The 20,808-nt window shown below is 50.5% G+C and overlaps 1 protein-coding gene across 1 annotated transcript in view; it reads left to right on the top strand.

Annotated features, from left to right (window-relative positions):
* The window catches only part of LOC122369749 (growth factor receptor-bound protein 10-like), a 60,304-nt gene that overhangs the window by 10,373 nt on the left and 29,123 nt on the right, over positions 1 to 20,808 (top strand). Inside the window, exon 3 of the mRNA XM_043344714.1 lies at positions 13,713 to 13,825. Coding sequence (XP_043200649.1) covers positions 13,733 to 13,825 — 93 coding nt within the window. The 5' untranslated portion in view covers positions 13,713 to 13,732. The remainder of the gene's footprint in view (positions 1 to 13,712; positions 13,826 to 20,808) is intronic.

Here is a 20,808-nt window from a genome sequence, read left to right as displayed (position 1 = left end):
GGCGGCGGACAGTGCGGAAGGGTGGAAACGAAGCGACAGGCTGTGGAAAACGATCCCCTCCCACCCTCCCCAATAGCAACTTTCAATCCAAAAATACCGTCCTATAGACACACTCGTCGTCGGCCTAAGTCTTGTTATCGATCATGATATGAACGATAACGCGATTTGGGTGCAGACGGCCATCAACTAGAAGTCGAGTTGAGATGGAGCGGACTGGGCTTTGCTCACAGTGAGGTAGTCTGGTTGAGGTGTCTTCCACCACTGAGGAGTAACAATTTTTACCGCTCTTTGCCGATACTTATCCTGCGCTGACGCCCCCAATCGCTGCACCAATTGTATTTACATTTAAGAGCGATCCACATACGATGTGCGTGGCGATTACTGCTCGCCCCTCCAACGCGATTGTTCAGTCTTTATCAACGCCCCTCTTCTGATTGTCCGGCTTCCGGTGCCCACTTCACCGATTTTTCTGGGAATATTACACAATGAAAGATACGCTGTCGATTGCTTTGACGTCTCGCTGATGAAAACCACGCAGTGAGAATCGTAGCCCTTATCTCGTATCCCAACAATCGTATCCCGTGCTCATTCTATTTTTATCTCACCGGCTCTATTTATCATCCTGATTACTGTAATCGTTGACCTAAAAATAGATTCGTGTGCTGCTGCCACTAGTCTAACAGTGGCTCGCCATTTGAAGGTTAAATTCATCACAACTTATTTGCTAAGGAGTCGCAGGTCATACATAATTCCTGCAGTCTGGTCCAGCAAGGTGAAATGCCCATATCGGTGAACTAATTGCCCCGAACACGGTTCGAACTTGAATGAAAGGTAAGAGAGAAAAGAAAAGCAGCACATGTTACGCTCTTTCCAGCGCAGAAAACGGCAGCAGCCCATCTCTCTCCGTCGTTTCCCGTTGATAAACGCCATTTTATATTTCGGGAACACACGCGTCGCAATTACACGTCTGCAATGTTTCCAACAAAACGGTTACAAACCCGACACAAGACGACCTACCACCCCCCCCCCCCCGAGACCCCCCCACCTTACGACCTTCGTCACTTCCTCTGGGCGAGCAAACACGCGCTCCCAGTGTTCTGGACCGGACCCCCCCCCCTTCGCGGTGACGCGCGTGCCTATGCACAAGGTGACCCCCGTGTGCGTTTGCCTGGACCTGGCCGGACATCGACTTCGCTGGCTGTTGTGCGCAGAACCACAAGTTTATGTGGCCGTGCCCTCGAGGCTCGAATGCCGTAGTTTGAAGTCTGCGTCCTTCTGAAGGCCGTGTTTTAGGGGACCGGCTTCAATGTATTGTTTATATTACGGGTCCGCAATTCGAACCATGGCGTGGGTACCGTGTGGTCAAGGGCGACGGTAAAGCCACGTGGACCATGGCAGCATTGAACCAACCGCGTGGTGCGCCGGGACAGCCTCTAGTTGTGTGCTGCAAAGTCGTAGTACTGAGGGACCCTGTGAACTCCTTCTCGTCGGACCCTGTGAACTCCTTTTCGTAGTTTTCCCCTGATTGCGTAGCGAGCTGACCTTCCTGACCTCAGCCAACCTCGCTGACTTCTCAGCTGACCTCGGTGACCTCTCAGCTGACCTCGCTGACATATGGCGGCCGGACGAACTGCAGCCGCCAGCTGATTAGCGGCGTATTTCAGCGGGCCCTAATTCAAGCCGACAACTGCGGACCGGCATGGTGTTAATTTCCAACATTAACATATTTATTCGTGTCATTTGTGACATAATGACCGGCAAAGTGGCAAGCATAATTCTTTGGCGAACGAACGGCTGCCACACTTATGAGGTGAGAATTATGGTCTGATGCACCGATGCTGTGGTACAGCTGCGGTTGTGGACTTCCTGTTTCGTGCTGGGTCCTAGCTGAATGAATCCAACGTAAGCATAATTCGCTGTCATTTGTGTACGGCTTCTGGAATGTAGCCCATAAATTTGCACGTGTCTACGGGGGAATTTGATAAACCCATTCAGTAGTGGTAGGTCCGCACGTTTATAAGGCGATGGGGTAAGCTCAGTCCACTTCTGACTCGCTCCCTGTGCTGCCGCCGGTGACAGCTAAGGTCATTGGGTCACAGGGTGGGCCGTAGACACCGGGGTCAGTTGACCTCCTCAGCAACAGCCCAAAGTCCGCTCCCGTTCTCCCTTGCTGAGCTCTTCACCCAACACCCCCAGCCGTGTCCACGTGGGGGTCCTGCGGGGTCACTGCTCGGGGTGGAGTACGCCCAGCAACCCACCATTATATTGCCAGCCCAGGTAGTCGGTACCGGTTCGGGGCCCTGATCGCCTCAGTCTGCCGCCCCCTGCGCGCGGCCCCTGTTGCCGAGCCCGCGTCGCTAGGCTGGCTGACAGGACGAGTTGAGCTTAGAGAACTGGTTATCACACCGCTGAGCCCTCGAGTTTCCCGCGAAACGGTAATGCGACTTCTGTCCCCGGCCAGGATAAGGCGATGCTTCACTACGGTGGGCTCTGAAAGGGGTTCTCTTCAGAAACAGAAAGGAGCGCTGTCAGGAAAGGCCGAGTGACTGCTGTCCATGTGGAATGTTGTTGTTTATTGTTCGTAGCTGAAAAATCGGCAATTGAATTAGGCGAGACACGTCCTGTAATCGCCGTACCGATTCTCCTTGATACTTAAATTGATTGTTGTGAACAACAGCGGACGGTTTTCCCATTATCCCCATCCTGTTTTCAATAGCTCCTCCCTCCGCTTCTGTTTCTGCTACTCGCCATTCCTCACTTTCCCTCCCTCCCTCTCTTTTTTCTCCCTCCATCACCGTCCCAATGCACACTGTGATATGTCATGAATATTTTACACACTTGACAGTATGCTGTCACCCCTATATCGCTTAGTTCCATTGACCTACTACGCAGCTCGCGGCAGAGCATCCCACACCGGAAAATCCAGCCTAAAAGCGCCCCAGTTGCATTCGTTTGAGAGATGCAGCGCTGAGTTGACCTAATGGAAAAATGAGCGCGCATACTTTCGTTTATGAAAAAAAATGTCAGTGACATGAAAACTCCCCCAACTCCTCAACTCGCTCAGTTTTTGCTGACGTCTTGGTACGCACTAAGTACGTACATCAACGTAATAGAACATCTAGGCCGTGATTTGATCTTCTGCGCTTTCAACCCAGTAGAAAGAGCAGGAGACCATATCGCGGCCTCGAAAGGGTTGGAGTGGGGTGGAGCTTACATAGATGCCATTCTAGCGTGAATTCCCGCGGGTTTGCCTCTAAAACTTGGTACGTCCTGGCGGCGAAATTAAATTAATGATGATAATGCTAATGTCGGATGTAGGTCCATGATGCCTGTCGTGATTTAGTGGTGTGAAACGACCTGTGGTTTTGTTCCCTGTCAGATTTCGTTGGCTGTTTATTTTACTGTTGGCGTATCGCAGTTTGTCATTTGTGTGAACATCACGTAACTCATTTGCTGGCACGGGATTTCTACTTCATTCAACCATTGGGCCCGTTGTGATTGCTGCATTAGCTTGAACTGAAGAGGTTACACGTGCTCCGGCGGAAGTACACTTTGTTACACTTTTGTATGAGGGCCGTGACCTTTTCGGAGGAGGAGCCCAGGGTCACGGGAAGGCAGACGTAACCCTCGCCTGTGCCCTTCGGTTTGGGGTTGACCCAGATGTCTAATGACTTCGATCGCGGATCTCACAACCAATAATTTGTCAAAGACTAAAATGCACCCTGCCACCACGGACGAGTGAAATATCCCGTTTTCCGAAGCTGTGGTTGGTTTACTAGATATATTTGGGCGCGCCGAAGTTTATGCCTAGCTGTTACATTGCCATGCCAGCGCCTGCTGCCGGCCGGTGCCGGTGCCCGGTCCAGTGACGCTGACCAGCAGTGGCGGTGGCGTTGACCCTCTGCCTGATGACGGAGCTGGTGGCATCGACCTGACCTGCCGGCCTCCCCAGTGGCGCAGCTGACCAGCAGTCCGACCGGACGGGCGTGGGAGAGAGCCCTGCGTCGGCGACCGCTTACGCCACGGGCCGGGAAATTGTGGGACAAGGCCACTCCGCTGCGTCACACCAACACTGGAGCGCACCTTGCCCAGAAGGTCCACGCTTTGCGCCGCGTGCGCAGTTGCGGAAAATGTGGAAAGACGAACTGCAAATTTAGCAACCTGCAGCTCGTCGCCTATATTTAGCGAGCTAATTTGGTGATGTTTCTGACGTTTGTAGTAAGATTACGGAAGTGGTTTTTCCGTGTATCATTGATTGGACATGTCGCATTTCGTCATTTTCTTTCTAATCGGGATAGCTATCAGACGGTTGTGCGCAGTATGACCAATGGCACTGATTATCTTCATCACAGCAGGCTCAGTGTTCAAAGCTGAAAGCTCCATGATTAATGGCCTTGTTTGTTGTTCGCCCGTTGCTTAAATCGCTATTCATTTCAATTTCAGTCATGAGGATTGATGGCGGATGTGTCAACTGGGCAGCTGAGTGCACAGATCATTGTGATTTGTCGACATCACATTGATGCTTCTGGCGCCGCATGTCATTGCACGCGAAACCGGAGAAGACCAGCCAAATTTTCATATATTTTGGCCAGGCACGAGTAATAAATACATGCTGCCCAGCTCAACGTAATCGTTCGTCGATTTTGCAGAGTGTGGCAGAGTGCAAATAATTGTTTTCTGTGGTACAAGTTTACCATGGTTTTGGCGACGGAAGCAATATATTTAACCAATAACAAACTGCGTGACGCCATATATTCCGTCACTCCCTGGTCCGTCGATGCCCCAATTTCGACAAGTTCTAGCACGTCCCAACCGACGCATCGTCCACTACCCGAGGGCCGCCTGAACGGACCCTGGGGCGGTGCGTTTGGGATAGGCATTCTCCCACGTGGCGCGACGTGCTCTGACACGTCTCGCCCCTGTGGCACCGGGCTACCGGCCACGAGGACGGTGTACTACGTCAGAGGTCCCACGTGCTCTCACGCTGATGAAAGTTTCACGGCCAATGACGTGTCACGTGCTACCCGTGACTCATGTGCCGATTGAATAGTGGAGCAGCGCATACCCTTTCAAATCAATCCTGACAGCGTTTTGCGAGATATTCGCCAACGCTGATCATCGGTCAGATAAGTTCCGTGAGTCATCTCTATAGTTAGATGACCTTGGTGCGGTCATGTGGTGGGTCAAATGAGCATCGGAGGAGCCGGGTGCGGTCATCCACGCCCCTCTAGAGGGCGGCGGCCGATCCAATCGTATCCTGATCCTGATCCTGGTCTGGCTACACTTGCCGGATGTGTCTGGGAAGGGTGTGGTCGATTGGAGGCCCACTCCAGTTGAGCGACCTCCATCCTGTCTGACGAGGGGGAGGTACCGTTACAGGACACGCATGGGAGGCGAGGGAGGGGAGGCCCGGGAGGGAGATCGGTAAGCATTGTTTTGATTATCAGTTGGCCTAAAATCAGACGTGTGCACTATGCAGTATGCACTTTATACGTCTTGGTAACCAGATGTAAAGAAGAAAAATCTCAATATGCTTGCAGCATATCACATCTGCTCCATTTACTGTTGAGCCGCTGTATCTTGAACAGCGATATTGTGGGTTATGCCTTATTCGTGAGCGACTCGTTGTTTTGTTCCCCGCTTGTGCCGAGAAATTCACGATAGGCGTGACACGATAGCAGCTCTGTCGTTGGTTTGACCATGCCTGATTGTGTTGGCTGCTAAATTCCGTCATGAACTGTCATTTGATCCCATAATGACCACGAACAGCCGAGCGATGGGGTTCTTACCAGCTGTTTCGTTGTCCTGAGTTTGTTCTTTGAATAGCCTCTTAACCTTAAGAGGAAAAGCGTTAGTCGATCGGGGGGGGGGGAGGGGAGGAGGGATATGTCATTTCTGTACCCTCTTTCGGACTGGAAAAAATATTTACGCAAAATAAAGATACCGACGAGAGTCAAGTGAGATGACAAAAAAGCGCGTAAAAAGCCGCTGTTCGAAGAACCTTTCGAGAACCTTTCGAAGAACAGGCAGCTCGTTAAACCAGCTACACCTCGGAGCCCATTACCTGTATGTATAGTTAAGCGCTTTGTGCGCCTAGACTGTCACTCATGAGGCGCTGTGCACCCTTTCACCATTCAGCGGAACTGAATCCTTTCACGCCTTTCAGTGGAACTGACCAGTTGACTAATCAGAGGTGACGTTTTGACAAGTCTGGTAGCTGGTGTGGTACGTTTTTGTTGTCTCGAGCCGTGCATGTCCAATCCCTGATCCGTTTCTCTACGCATGTTGGTTGTTTAGTCAACCTTTGCAGTCCATTAACCTGCGGTTGAAGGAAGGAGAAATAGGGCAACAACCAAAAAGCCATGCACAGGGGAGCGCTGTACTTGGGAACCGCCTTGACAATGATCTAAATTATCGCGACACTGGGTATGGAAACCTGGCAAAAGCTCCTGGTGTCTTACTTGGAGTCCTACTGGAGTCGGTGACGTTGTGATAAATTATCCCAGTGAGACCCATATGATCGACTAGTCGCGACGCAGCTGCTGCATGGAAAATTGGACACCTTTCGCGAGTTGACGATGTATGCTATGCTAATACGGTCACTGATCTGTACCAATGCGTGCTATATTGCGTGCGATACCACAGTATATTATGTCTGATGGCGTAATTTTATGTGTGGTTACGGTTGAAATCGCTTAGTATGGTGGTAACCCTGATAATTCACAATGTCGGGGTTTACTGCTTGTTATAAAACGGTACGCATGGGTGTTATAACGCGAAATGTGCGATAACATGGCACAGCATACCATATATATGGCTCTACCTTCAGCAGCCCTGTCAACACCTTCTTAGCAAATGGGACGTTGGCAATTCCGTTCGCCGATTTCAACATCTGTATCGAGACGATTCGGACAAAACCTTTGGCAGCGGTACATATGTGGACCGTGTGCGTGGCTCCTTCCGTGTTCGCTGTTCCACTGACCGCATCAAATGTGCGTACCTACTACGCAGGAAGCCCCTCCCTCCCCTCCCCTCCCCCATCACAACGGGACTGGAACGCGGCGCAGGTAATGGGGCTAAGGTCATCCCTCCCCTCCCTCCCTCCCCCCTCACACCTCGGACTGCCTGCGTACTACGCATCTCCTCCCCTCCCAAACCGCAATATGGCGTCCCTGTGTTCGATGCGACACATGGCTTCACCACACGGAATCGTCATGTACGAACTCTTAGAAAAGAACCTCCATATATGTACCTTCCTTTACGCAATCGACAGACTCGTATGCGAGCCTCCATATAGGTATGCGAGACGCTGGCAGAATCTCTATGAAACTGCTGCATTACCTGATACCCCGGGAGTTTACCAGTTCGCGGTGAGGCTATACACGACGTTGTATCAGCTGGCTGATACCAGGTACTCCACCAGTGGTGATGTCTGAGAGCGAAAATACTCCGCCCCTGCGCTGATGTCTGCCAGTGTTTGTTCACCGGTGATTGCGGATTGTTTGTCGTCGGCGATTGCCGTATCTGGTAAATGCGCTGCCCCGTTGGCTGAAGCTTTGCTCAAGTGGTTGCGCTGTTTGTAGTCACATGGTTTCCCTCAGGGAAAACTATAGTCACATGCTGAGTTGTTAGATAGGGTAGTTTTTCGCCGTTGGGTCCCACCTGATGCGCTCACAGTATGAAATCCTAAAACTCATCGCAATATTCACCATTTAGCTGCTTTTATGTTTACTATTGTGGATTCCTGCTTGATCCCACGAGCCCACAGTCAGGTATATCGTCTAAATAGCGATTGAGGGGCTCCATTTCCTGTCATTCAGATCGGATCCTGATCTCACGTAATGCACTCCAGTGGTCTAAAATGTCGATCTCCGATCTCTGGAAGGACACCTGCGCTGCTCAGAAGCCATTGGATTCGGAAGCGATGGCTTCCGAATGCGCCATTGGATAACATGTGAGACCCCGGGGTCAAGACGTGGCCCCGGACCGGGACCTCTGGAGTATTGACGAGCGAGAGGGGTCCACTGGGGGCATCACGTTCCCTTCGCGTGGCGCTTGCTGGACTGATAACCGCTGACGCCTGTTCACGCTCCTGCTGACGCCTGCTCACGCTTCTGCTGACGTCTGTTCACGCGGTTGTTCTGTGCTCAGCGCAGATTGATGATGCTGACAGTTACGGAATCGCACGCTCCTTTCGATGTTTGTCTGGCGTTATCGTTGAGTGCTGGATGACTGGCATGTTGGGAGTCTGTTGGCGAATGGAAATCCCACTCATGGTGCAGGCTGGCGCTGGCTCTCCAGAATGCTTCTCAAGTTACCCATAATGAGGGAGGGAAAGCTCGGAGAAAACGCCTTACTTGAATCCTTGCAGGTGACTCGAGTCTGATCGTCGATTTTATTTATACACACACGATAGAATGCTAATCGAAGATGTAGCATACATAGACTTAAACGTTTACTTAAATCGGAGAGCTGCTAGCAAAGATGATTCATGGGTGATACCATGAATCAAACGCATTATATGCATGTGCTTTCGCCGACCAGAAGAGTTGCTCCTCAATTCAGATAAGTAACGGGCGCGGACGGTTTGGTTTGGATTTCTCCTTGCTGCGCGGTCCACCGACAATCATTTTACCTCGTATGTACACGGTGAGCTGTCCGATGTGCAGTTGTGCATTGTTGAATGTGCACTGTGCACGGCATGCATTGCAGCGCGAACGGAGCCATGTATCTGAACGGGATCACCCCAGCGCGGCGTTAGGTCCCATGATATCGGCAGACTTTCCCACCTTCTGCTAGCTAGTAGGGAGCTAACTTACCGAACGGACCTCTGTCCAAGATCGTTGACCTCACAGCCTCAGAGTATGGCAGACCGTCATGCCTTCTTGGTTTGTGAGATGCGTCGTAGCATGCCATTTAGCGGTCATTCCACATGCTTTGACCTCACCTGGCCTCCGCAAGGCCGCTGAATTATGCGCGGTCAAGACAGGCAAGGACGGACTGCCGTTTTAGACCTGCATTGATCTAATCGTGCTAGCCTGTCGAAATGTCGCATTACATACAATTATATGAGAGATGTGGATGGATGTATTTATTGCAAACGGGTCATCGTTTATGTAGGTATTTGTAGATGGCAGCTTTTAGTTTGCCCTCAAACTCTGGTGACGCTGTCATGCAGAGGCATGGCAGCGTTTGAATTAATCTCCCTTGATATACAGCTTGGCCTCTGCCCAAGACCTTGCAGCGTTATACTAACTGATTGATCGATCGTAATTTGCCTAGATAAACCGAAGTGCTTTTTCAACCCCGTTGTCGATAAGCCCACATAAGTGTACAAAGCTTCGACTTCAAATGGCATCATGGATCGCGAATAATTTTGTCCACAAATTTAGCTATGCTTAGTGCTGACTGCTGAGCTCTCCTGCCACAACACATCGGTTTGCTATTTCGAACACTGCTCTCCAGACGGGTCCAGGTTCTCAGGGTCTTGACTAGGGGCGAAAAAGGAGAGACAGCGTGATGCTGTTCTTCTCTTGCATCTCCTCACCGCCGCGCCGGCGTCTCTCAAAACGGACCGGGATGACCCGGAGATCGTCGGCTCTAGCCCGCTGTTCGTTCGGCCGAAATTATGGCGGTTGCGTCAGCACAAACTGCCATGTGGCCACGGGACACTTTCCTCCGGCAGCCCTGAATAATATAAGACCGCGCTGAATTGTGATAACCGGCCGTCGTGACGTCACTGGGCTGCGTTGTGACGTCACGGGTCGGTCGTTGCATCACTGTCGCCAGGCCGCGTGTCAGCTGAGAGCAAGATGTTAGATGCCATCGGGTCTGGACGTGCAAACGAGTGTTTTATGCGTTCATGCAAATTGGTTTCTATGCGCCATTCAGTCACCCTATTCATTTGCATGGGCAAGCAGTTTCTTCGGAAAAGAATGTTTTAACGCTAAACCACTAAGAGCTGCACAAATAAAACCAGTATTATTCAAGCGACATACCTCAGCGTCAGCATGGTTCATTATTGTCTGGAGGTGAAGAACTTTCTGCTCAAATGATTCTCACCGTAGTTTTCACGCATCGTTTCGCCTGTGGTCCTCATGCGAACTTTCAGCATTCGCTTTTCAGCTGCGAATCCCCACCTTCTCGTGACTTGGATATCACCTGAACGCTATAGTGTCTCATGACTCATGTGATACTGCATCAGCAATGAGCGTCGATTGCCGATCGTCGGTTCGAACCGACTCAGTCCCGAACCCGCCGTTCGCGGCCGCGGGTCAGTCTTTGCTCTGAACTCAGCCAAGGTGACGCGACTAACAGCATGGAGGCTACGACGACGGTTTGGGAGACACCGATTGACGTGTCAATGGAGGAGTGTTCTTTTATTCGTAAGATGCTTGTGAATTTGTTGTTTAATTTTATTTTAAATGTGCCACAAGCTTTACCATGCAATTAGATGTTCAATTCTGCGCGCTCGGAATACCTCGTTTGTTTTTTCATTGTACATTTATACCCAGATCTGCTTATTCCCGTTTCATGGTTATGCTGCAGATCTGAAGGGAACGGGTAGAGTCATACTCATAACTCGAATGCCATCGTAAATTACATGCGAATTCACCTTTTGACTGCGACCACTTGCTGCGTTCCACGTGCCGGTCAAAACCAGTGTGATCTGGTTCAGTGCAGGATAACGGAAAGAGGCCACTTGGGGGTGACCGTGAGCTGTTGCAATCTGGCAAACCGTCTGCTAAGTGTCTTATTTTTAGCATCACCTTTTGGCGAAGTGGTTCGTAAGCACAACAGGTTTTCTTCAAGCTAACTAGTTAGTTCCGTTCTGGTGATCTTTCGTGCCTCTGGACTGAAATACCAGGAGCACTGCGGCAGTCGTGGGCCCCCGTGTCCTGGCGTTTTGTTAGCACCGGCCAGGCGAGGCCAGCCAGACGTGTTCGCACTTCTGGGAAGGCGCCGGCGGCCGGTCGAGGCTCGCGCAGGGCAGGTGTGGCGACCGACGTTCGAGGAACCCCGTCCCGTGACTGGTGACGTCAAAGGGGGCGGGGCCAATACCGGGCCCCGTCTGGACAGGCCCGCCGGCCAATGGGAGGCGGCGGTGGGCTCAAATACGAGGCTGCCTTTTTTTGCACCCCAGACGTGCCTCCTCCAGGTAAAGCGTGAATCAGCAACTTTCAGGGTGCGGCGCTAGCACCGTTTGTTTGGATACCGGATCCGAAACATAACTGCATTTTAGGAAGTTGGAATTTGTGGCGAAGAGGAATTAGGTACTGACATTTGGTGGAGAGTGGGCCAAACGATATTGTCTGAAACGTTTTTTTTACATCTCTTTAGCCGCCTCATTGTTACTGACATTATCGTTACGTAGAGGAGAAATTTGGAGGCTATTAAATCCAATTGATTCCAATTACGCCTGAGCGTAGCAAGTAATGCAAGATTAAGGTGTGGAGCTGCTAGTAAAATTAAGCACTTCAGCACCTGACCTGGCCACTCGAACCAGCTGAGCTGTCGCTAACTGAGCAGGGAACTCCACCCCTGCGCATAATGCATGCATTAGCATTTATGCTGGGTTAGAATTCGATAGGGTGTCGCCCGTTACCCTGTTGGTAGGCAGCAACAGGGGCTTGGCTCCGTTACCTAACCGCTTACGAATAGATCGCCCGTGCCTTCTTTGAACCACCGCAATTGGGCACGGTCACCGAGCTGCGCATGCGCGTCAGATGATAATTATTTCAGCATACCACCGATCTCAGTGAATTTGTTCTGCAAGGAATGCATCCTGAATTCAGTTGGCTACTTCTAAAGATGATGGGTAGTGCAGCACGCGTCTTTATTAGCTTTCGCGACTGTTCTAACGCAGCCGAACCTCGCATTGTCAAATAAAGCTGTTATCAGGTTATTTCCAAGCTGATATTCAGCTACTTTGGGCTCGACTTGCTTCAATAACGGATCATCGATTACCGGGTGACAATTATCCGCATGACCCGAGTACAAACCAGGATTTCAAACCACACAACTCTTTCACGATCAAGTAAACAGAACATCTATCTATACTACTATTTGAGGAGGGTGCGTCTGTCCGTTACCGAGGTCCCGACTTGGTGGTGCTTTGCGTGGACTACAGGCCAGACCGTTGCACCTAGCCCGGTGAAATTTGCACAACTTATAGATCAAGGATGCGCGACGTGCCTTTGAGGGGTCTCAGCTCGATCGGGTCGTTAGTGAGCGCGTGGCGCGTGCCCAAAAAGTGCAAATTCGCGTCATAGACTTTACATGTATAAATCGGCGTGCGAAATCGGGCGAAAACGGCTAATTTTGGCCGACACGGGTCCAGTCCCCGTGCAATATCTTGGTGACCAGGGATCCGACCGGCACGGGGAAAACAGCATCGTGTACAGAATTGAACGGGCTATTGAATGGTGTGCAATGCAGAGGATAGCACGCGCCACGTGCACCGGAGAGGGCACTTTTATTTGAAAAATTGCTGTTTTTGACGGATTTTGAGATTACATTTATTTTTAGGTGACCGTCAGACGGAACGAGTTGAAACAACGCCTATTGGCAAGAGAAATGTACCGCCTCTCATGAAAAATTGTGAAAAGCTGATTGATCCAAATCAAGGTGGTACAAATCACGGGAGTAAATGGTGTTTGTCAATTTTGTGCCACTTTATTAATCACACGGGTTTTGCTCCATGACCTGATATCTCTGGCAATTAAAAATGGCACCGTTGGAAAGAGCATTCAATTCTGTCCAATATTCACTCTTCATTTTTGCATGACGGGCAACAGTATTCTTAAAAATGTAAATGTTCCAAACCATTACATTGCCATTTTTAGCGAAATTCATCGATGGCCCTCAAAAGACTTCACGTCAGTTTTCCAATCATTCTATAGAAGAACGCATGATAATACGACACGGGCACCTCGATGCGATGGATCTTTTTTGTTTCACTACAAAATGTTTTGCCGTCAAAAAGCAATCGAACGAAATGGATACCAACCAAATCGACACAGACTAACCCAATACCCACGGGTCAAAAATAACCCTTCTTCGCGTTGCGGAGCACGCGGGTAACCCTAGTCATAACCAAAGGTTTGTAATCCGTGGATTAATTCTTTGCTAATGGCGTGTAAACCACATTTGTCCGTGGCTTATCACGGCATTAATCACGCCTAGACATGCATTGGCGTTGGCTGTAATGCAGCATGTAATGCATTGATGGCTATTGAGTGCATAATTGATACATTCCATTGCTATCTGAACACGTGCACCTTACCATAGTCCCTGCCTTTTCGGAACCGCCTTCATTATGACGTAGAGGTATGAATTGAGCAGTCGGTCTGGATCGGTCCTGTCTTACTCTGCTTTTGTATTTCTATGAACGGTAGTGGTTTTATGAGTGGGATTCGGGGCGGGAGATCATACCCGTCTGCTGTATTCGATGTGACTTGGTTTTCCGGCTTCAGCCGACACTAAGTGCGCTAACCTGCACCAATCGGATCATGTCAGACTGAGTGTCAGACTTCGATTATCTGCATCCACGTGGAGAACAGAGCAGGATGATGTGATCACGGACCACTGACGCGTGCTGGAAATGAGATTTTTACCGCCGCCGTTTTTTGTGTCTGTTGTCAGGATCGTCGTTGTGTGATTACGACATCGGCTCCGTCACTGACGCTGACGCTGACGTCCTTTCCCCTCAGGCGAAGCAGCTGAGGGCACCATGACGGCGTGTCTCGGAAGGACGTGGGAACGTGGCTACAACCACTTCACCGACAGCTCCATCAGCCTCAACAACAGCCTAGAAGACGACGATGTAAGTGTTCATAACCTTGCGTGACAATGCATGATTCATCGAGATGAATCGCCGCCGAAAAGAATCCCTTTTCGTTTTTCTATTTGGGATGATAATTGAGAAACGTCTTCATAGGAGCCACTCCGTTTGTTTATCCCCACATTTCTAGGACCCTTTTCCTATAAGGAGTACTCCAGCACTGCAAATGCCTATCGAACCGTTTGGATGTCATGAAACCTGATCGGGACTCGCTGCTGGAAGAGCTGTTCCGCTGTGTTTACACAAGAGGCGCCCTGCCAGCGACCCGCCCCGGTCCTCTCCCATCCGACTGTGCAGCCTTTCTCTTGGCCACTTGGGCTCTGTCACTGCTCGAAGGCGGTAGTGGACGTGTGCGTCTGTCGTGATTCGCCATCAACGGCTCCATCCACGCCGCGACTTGCTACCCAGTGCTTCTTTGTGGTCTTCTGTGCTCCGATTCGACCTCTGAAAGCAGCGTTCGACGAACCTCGAGTTGCTCGTTTGCTCATGCGCGTGAAGTGGCACCGTCTGCGAGATGACGTCACACATGATGGCGTCACTCATGATGACGTCACCGGTCGACTGGGCAGAAGGACCAGGCGCCCTGTGCCGCCGCTGCGCACCATGTCGGGATTTTCGCCAGCTGACGGCTTCCCGGTACGTTGTCGATGTTTGATTAGTTTTTTTTTTTTAGTACGGTGTTTCGACACTCTTCGCCCCAGACCCTCGGCAATTTTCTGTCGTTCCCTTAGGTTTTCATTCATTGTTTCTCGTCTTTCGTTATTTCTATTTCCTCGCATTCTCATGTCCTCCGCCCGTCATGATCCTTTCCCTACCATATTTCCTTCTCTACCCACTTCCACGTATGTACCTCTGTTCTAGCATCCATTCATCCATTTCTGGGTTCTATCATGATTGACGACTTTGCCTTCCTGTGTCTGAGACCCCCAGACTCGCCTGTGTTCTGCCAACATTGTCATGTTGTGTCTGGCTCTGGCAAACACCCTCACCTGGAATGCGCCGCTCCGGTCACGGGATCTCTCACGTCACCGGGCTAAAATCGGCGGAACGAAGCACGTGCTTCGCGACGCCGCGGAACCTGTGCCATTCGCGGAATGTTTATGTATTGGGTGTTTTCGAGTGAGGCATTCTCTTGGAAGCGCTAAGGTGCTGTGATTCACGCCTCCTGGCTCCTAGACAGGTCTGAGGGACACGAGAGCGGCGCAGCGGCGCAGGCAATCCCTCCTTTCACGAAACGCTATGCTTGTGTGTTAACTTATGCTATGCATAGCGGAGTTTTAGTTTTACCTTTGCAAAACACTTGTGGATATCTGAATGTAGGTGTGTTGCACGTACGTGGCACATACCTGCCTAATAGATAATATTCAATAGGAAGATATGCAGTTCCACCTCTAAGATCCCGTGCGTCTCTTCAAGGAGAAACACTTATCCGTAACTTTATGTCTGTCTCATCTAAGGACGAGCAATATCATTACTGAGGCCTCATGAGTCGCATCTAAAGACTTGCGATGCCTTTCCACCCACCTTTGATACTCATCCCGCGGCCGTCGCCCCCCCCCCCATCCTCGGCTATAATACGCGCCGCTCCAGAGGCTCATTCGTTTCGATGAACTGCGGAGGTGCGCGGCTCGTGCCTTCCCACCGATCAATGCCCCCCCCCCCACCCCCACCATGCCCCCCGTCACTCCCCCTCCGTCGGTCTGCGTCTGAGGTCTACCGACGCAGTTCTGCCTAATCAAGGCGCGTGCCCGCTAACCCCAGGCCGAGCCGCGCTGGCAATTTGCGTCGCTCGTACCGGTGTGCCACTATCTGTACAGGACCGGACAGGTTCTCTTTGCGCATTTTGCCGATACCATCCAAAGACAGATATATCTACCAGAGATGGACGCGTGCCAAAAACCTACGTCAACGCGCGCGCCGAGTCGTCGACCGTTCAACCCCTTTCGCTCGAGCCCATGGAATTCCCCGGCCTTCGTTCCGCGCGGCGGAGGCAACTGCGCAGTTGTCGCCGATGACGTCACGGGCCGCGCGGCACGCACACACGGCGGGGCGCTTTCTCTTCATGGTGGTGAGCTGAGCTGGCGGCTGTCGCAGCCCGGGGCCGCTGCGAGCTGGCGAGTTACGGCCTTCAGCCTCCATAGCTGCAGTTTCGGCACAGCCTTCTGCTAGCTGCAGTCGTGAGATCGCCAGCGATCAGACGGTACTCGAGATGAAATTTCAGTCCGTTTTTATTTCATTGTTAGCAGCGTCCGGATTTGTGAGCCCCTGCAGACGTTTAGTAAATCTAGTTTTTATTTGATTAAATGCCTGTTTTGCAATGATGGCCATAACGTTGCTTTGAAGGTTAAGGAATAGCGGCATCCTCACGGTGTGTTCTAAATTCGCCTTTTCTTCACGCGCACGTCATTTTGGTGCTAAATTCACTGAACTCAAATTATCATCAAACACGATGATGAGATAAATGATTTTAGAATATTTTCTTTGATGTTGTAAGACATACTGCAAGTATTTGTTTTGCTTCCAAGTTCCCACCATCATTGGTGGGTCTCATGGCCTCATTTTTCAACGAAATGAGTGTTGGGGTGGGGGAGGAGGGGAGAAGAGGTAAGCTCCTTAATCATTCGTTTCATCTACTGACGAAGGCTTATGCCGAATTAATCCTTTTGTTCAGAGCACTTCTGCCTTGTCCTTTGAACCAGTTGAAGCTTACGCCTACGTTTCGTAATGACAGCATCATTCCATGAGGATGAATGCCTTTGACCACGGGGCTCACTATAATGCTCTCAGACGAGGCTGTCCCCGCGGCAGAGGTGCTCATGCGTTGGTCCACATCCGCCCACACACGGACTCCGGGCTGACTGGCCGCCGTGTCGTTACAGCGCCGTGTCGTTACATAAAGCACGAGTCACGGTCGTTGACGGGATGGAATCTGAAGTCGTTACATAACGACCGCGCTATAGTCCGAGGCCTCAACGGCAGGTGTGTAACACAGACTGGGAAAACGCCGTCCAGTAGTGACACACAAACAGAACTGGTTCTCGCAGAAAAGTGTGTAAAGACGAGACGTGTCTGCCCGAGCAATGACGGTGCGATTCGCACTGTTCGCAGCGTTAATGCTCGTACTGGGTCAATTGTTGCTCATTTAATCATTCCACTCCACTTCCCGCTTTGTGGTTTCGATCTAGTTTCTGTATTTTTGGACACATCTGTGATCTCAATCGTTTCCGGTTTCTCACAAAGCCGATCTTATCTGGCTGTCAAAAAATAAGTATTTTTCCGTCAACGACCTTTCGTACCCTTCCTATAATATCTTGCAATGCAGTTTGAATCGAGAGCGGTAGCCATTTATATAATGTCCGCGCTGAGGCTTCCCAAGAGGTTATCTCTCCTGGACTTGGCTTATCTTGCGCGTTTGTACCCGTTGACCTTACCCCAAGTCGAAACCGTGAAATGCGCCCGGTCATCGTTCGGCGTATTCATGTCCATATGTCAGATCTTTCACGCTCCGTCAAATTCTTACTAACGGTACGCTAGAGAGAACTTGTAGCTCAGGATAGGTCGCATTTTACGACGCCGATTGCTCGGAAGACACGTAATGCTGAAATTGAGCGATATAGCGCTGATGTAGTAGACGTTCATGTCAAAAGATCTTAACGTTCTCTTTAGTTTTCAGTTTTCACCATTGACATGTGCATGATGACGATTCCTGCATGGTTTCAAACTGTCCGATTACGCTTACGTCTCGAATGGCAATGAATAGCGACTCGCATTCATTTTTCATTTCTTTCTTTTTTTTTACCTGAAGCGGTCAACGTGCGAGTGCCTATTTACGTTTATTTTTTATCGAATGCCTTGTTTTCGCTTAGCGTAAATACTACTACATATTTCGCTTGTTTACATTAAACGCTGCCGCGTAACTTTTTTTGGCATATTGTGAATTCAACGAAACATTTTCGTATGTCGCACCTCTCACCTTTTCCACTGACCCACTTTTCACCATTTCTAGAACATCCCTGGTGCATCGCCCGCACTTCTCATAGCTCCTCGCCTGCCTGACGTGCGGCGGCGCGCATCGTGTCTTCTCCCGTCCACCTACTCCCCCCCTCTCCCTCTCCCCTCCCTCCCGACTCTCGTAACTGCGTAGTAGCCGCGCCGCGCGGCGCCGCTCCTCCTGCGTACGACGCAGAAACGTGCGTGAGGGGGACGGTCCGGTCCGGTCGGGGGAGGGGCGGGGCGGGCGGCCCAGGCAGGTGGCCTCAATTGCTGCGCCTCGCGGCTGCGTGAGCCGACGCATGGCCGCGCCAGCTGAATGTGCGTGTGTCGGGCCAGCTGTATGTGTAATGTGCGTGTCCACGAGGAGAGCCGAACAACTGCGCGCCTGTCAAACTGAATTGTAGGTATGCGAAGCTCAGAGAGTTGTATGCGGAACCGTCGCATTGTCCTTGCTGCTCTCCACACAAAGGGCCTCTCAGTATCGCTGCTTGGCCGGTGAAGATCGAAGCTGGAAATCAGTCGCTCGGAGCCAAATAATGATACGCCTTGTGACTCATGAAATACTCTGGATCGTATCAGATTTCCCGTTATTAGTCTGATTAGCCGGGCTGGGACAGGGGACTATTACGCGGCTCTGCCGTGGGCCCGGGGCGCTGGTCGTTACATCGACTGTGGCCGTGCCTTTGACGTAGTGGGCTCAGTTATTAGTTACTGCTGGGCTATCCGTTATTTACAGAGGCGGCAGGACTTCCCGTAGTAGGTATCCGGATTTTGAGATTGATCCTAACCGGTAATGAGCAATCAACCAATGGGTGTGTAAATTTAATCTCACTCGGTGATTGTGAACATATGTTTTGTATAGGGATATGACGACCGTTGTGTATATCGGATTGTGGCTAAATTTATTTGATAACCGAACATTTCGTAATTAAAGGGACTAGCCCACCTTTAACATGGGGTTTGAGTTGAGAATGAGATAGCCAAGTTTGCGGCGAGGTTCAGAAACCACTATCTATCTAGGTTGCAACCCCCGCGGCCTCTTGGTGTTGAAGAAATTCGTTCCCTTCATTTGAAAATGGGCCTTGTACAAGGCCCTATCTTCAACATGGAGCGACCGTTAGTGTGACGTCACCTCGTTTAGTCATTCTGATTTAAATGGGTTTGTTCGTTGAAAAAATCGCTTAAAACTTGGTCTGAGCTTTGTTGTGGTGCCTACAGAGTAAAAAGAATCAGCTTTATGACAGTAATGTGGCCTGGGGAAGGAGGTAATTTTGGGCTGTGACGTCACATATTTGAAAGTTTGTGTTTGGAATATGGAAAGCCTAAGATGTTTAATGAAAAATAAATGCCAGAACCGTGTTCCTGGTCATCCAATCTATAAAGTCGGGCACAATTTAACTGCTTTTAACAACATTTTAGAAGGTGGGATAGTCCCTTTAAGACACTGAGGGGAATAACACGACTCGGTGGGAAAGTGAATGCGGATTTATTAATAAGTCACAAATTATGATCAAGAAAGGGGCATGAAATGAATAAACCTTATCGTGCTCATTCTGTCAATGACTGATGACTTTTCGCGCACAAGAGCCGCGAGTGTGCTTTTTTAAACTCTCCCTTCATTCCAAAGCCAACGAACCATGTTCTTTCAGGGTGAGGAAACCAATGTCTTCCAGTCAGAGGAGGACCCGGTTTCCATGTTCTGTCAGTGCGGATAGGGCCCTGTTTCCGTGACCCTCAGTCTGTTCTGTCGGATCCATGTTCTGTCACTCGTGTCCCATGTTCTTCCAGTCCGATCGGATGACCTGGCGAGCTGTCCTCCACCATCCTGCGATCGATACCCGGTGGCTCCCAGAGTTTTTGTCGCGTCACTGGTGTCTCTTTGTTTCGCCGACTGTTTGTTCGATGCTGACGGCTGCACGGACGTCCTTTGTGGTGTGGGCATATAGACGCCCCGGGGACATGGACCTCTCTGAACGCAGTAGCCCTTCCTTTCTTAGAACTTAAGAGCCAACCATTATTGAGTCCATTCTCGTGGAACCTGCAGCCCCGTTATGCTCTGTTTTCTGCAAAAAAATTATCTGCAAGAATTCTCTTCCCTAACCACATCATAAATACCTTCCAATTTTTCTGTAATGCTCTGGTTCCGATAACTGGTTATGTGCATGATTAACTCGCTACTGGGCTACCATACCAATCTCCTTTAACTTCAAGGAACCCTATTGCTCCCGGCAAAGCTAACCCAGACTGGGACAGACCATTTCAACTGCGCCTTCAGGGACGCGCAGGAGCCCAACTGCGCCTGACAGCCACCCTCTGCGCCGTTCTCGGAACGCCCGGTGGTCCTCTGTCGTGCTTCGTCCCATTATTCTGATACGCCGGCATGCAATCACGTAATGATGCGGTCTGGCTGATGATGAAGTGTCCGGGAAACGCCACCGCGCCGGACACCGGCCGCTCTCGCCGGAGGTCGCAGCGGACGGCAAAGGCGGGTGTTCCTTGTTGTGTTCTAATCAACCACTATAGTTAGTTATCATGAGTCATGACATGACACTTGTTATTTGTACTGCGCTTAGTTTTAGCTGCTTTTTTAGCTATGCAAGAGCTTGGTAAAATTCATAAAATTCATTGCTTGGTAAAATTCATGAGACCGTGGTTCATTTTTATTTATTTTTATGCGGTCATTTTTAAAAGTTTTAGTTTGCGTTTCTCGGATAATCACATATTCATAAAAAAATCACATATTCATAAATTGCAACTTGCATCCTCTCCCTCCCTCTCTATTTCCATAGTCTCTCGCTCTCCATCCCTCTCTCCTCCTGCCCTATACCCGTCTCGCTCCCCCTCTTTCCATCGCCATGCCATGTCCCACCCTTAGCACGTCTGCAGAGGCACGCCACCACGGTGCACGGTGTAGGCGCGCCCGTGCAACCTTCCAGCTGGGACGACGTCACGTGACCTGACCGACGCGCGCG

Source organism: Amphibalanus amphitrite, unplaced genomic scaffold (assembly GCF_019059575.1).
Source record: "Amphibalanus amphitrite isolate SeventyFive unplaced genomic scaffold, NRLGWU_Aamphi_draft 001068F_arrow, whole genome shotgun sequence".
NCBI lineage: Eukaryota > Metazoa > Arthropoda > Thecostraca > Balanomorpha > Balanidae > Amphibalanus > Amphibalanus amphitrite.
This window is presented reverse-complemented; position numbering and strand designations above follow the sequence as displayed.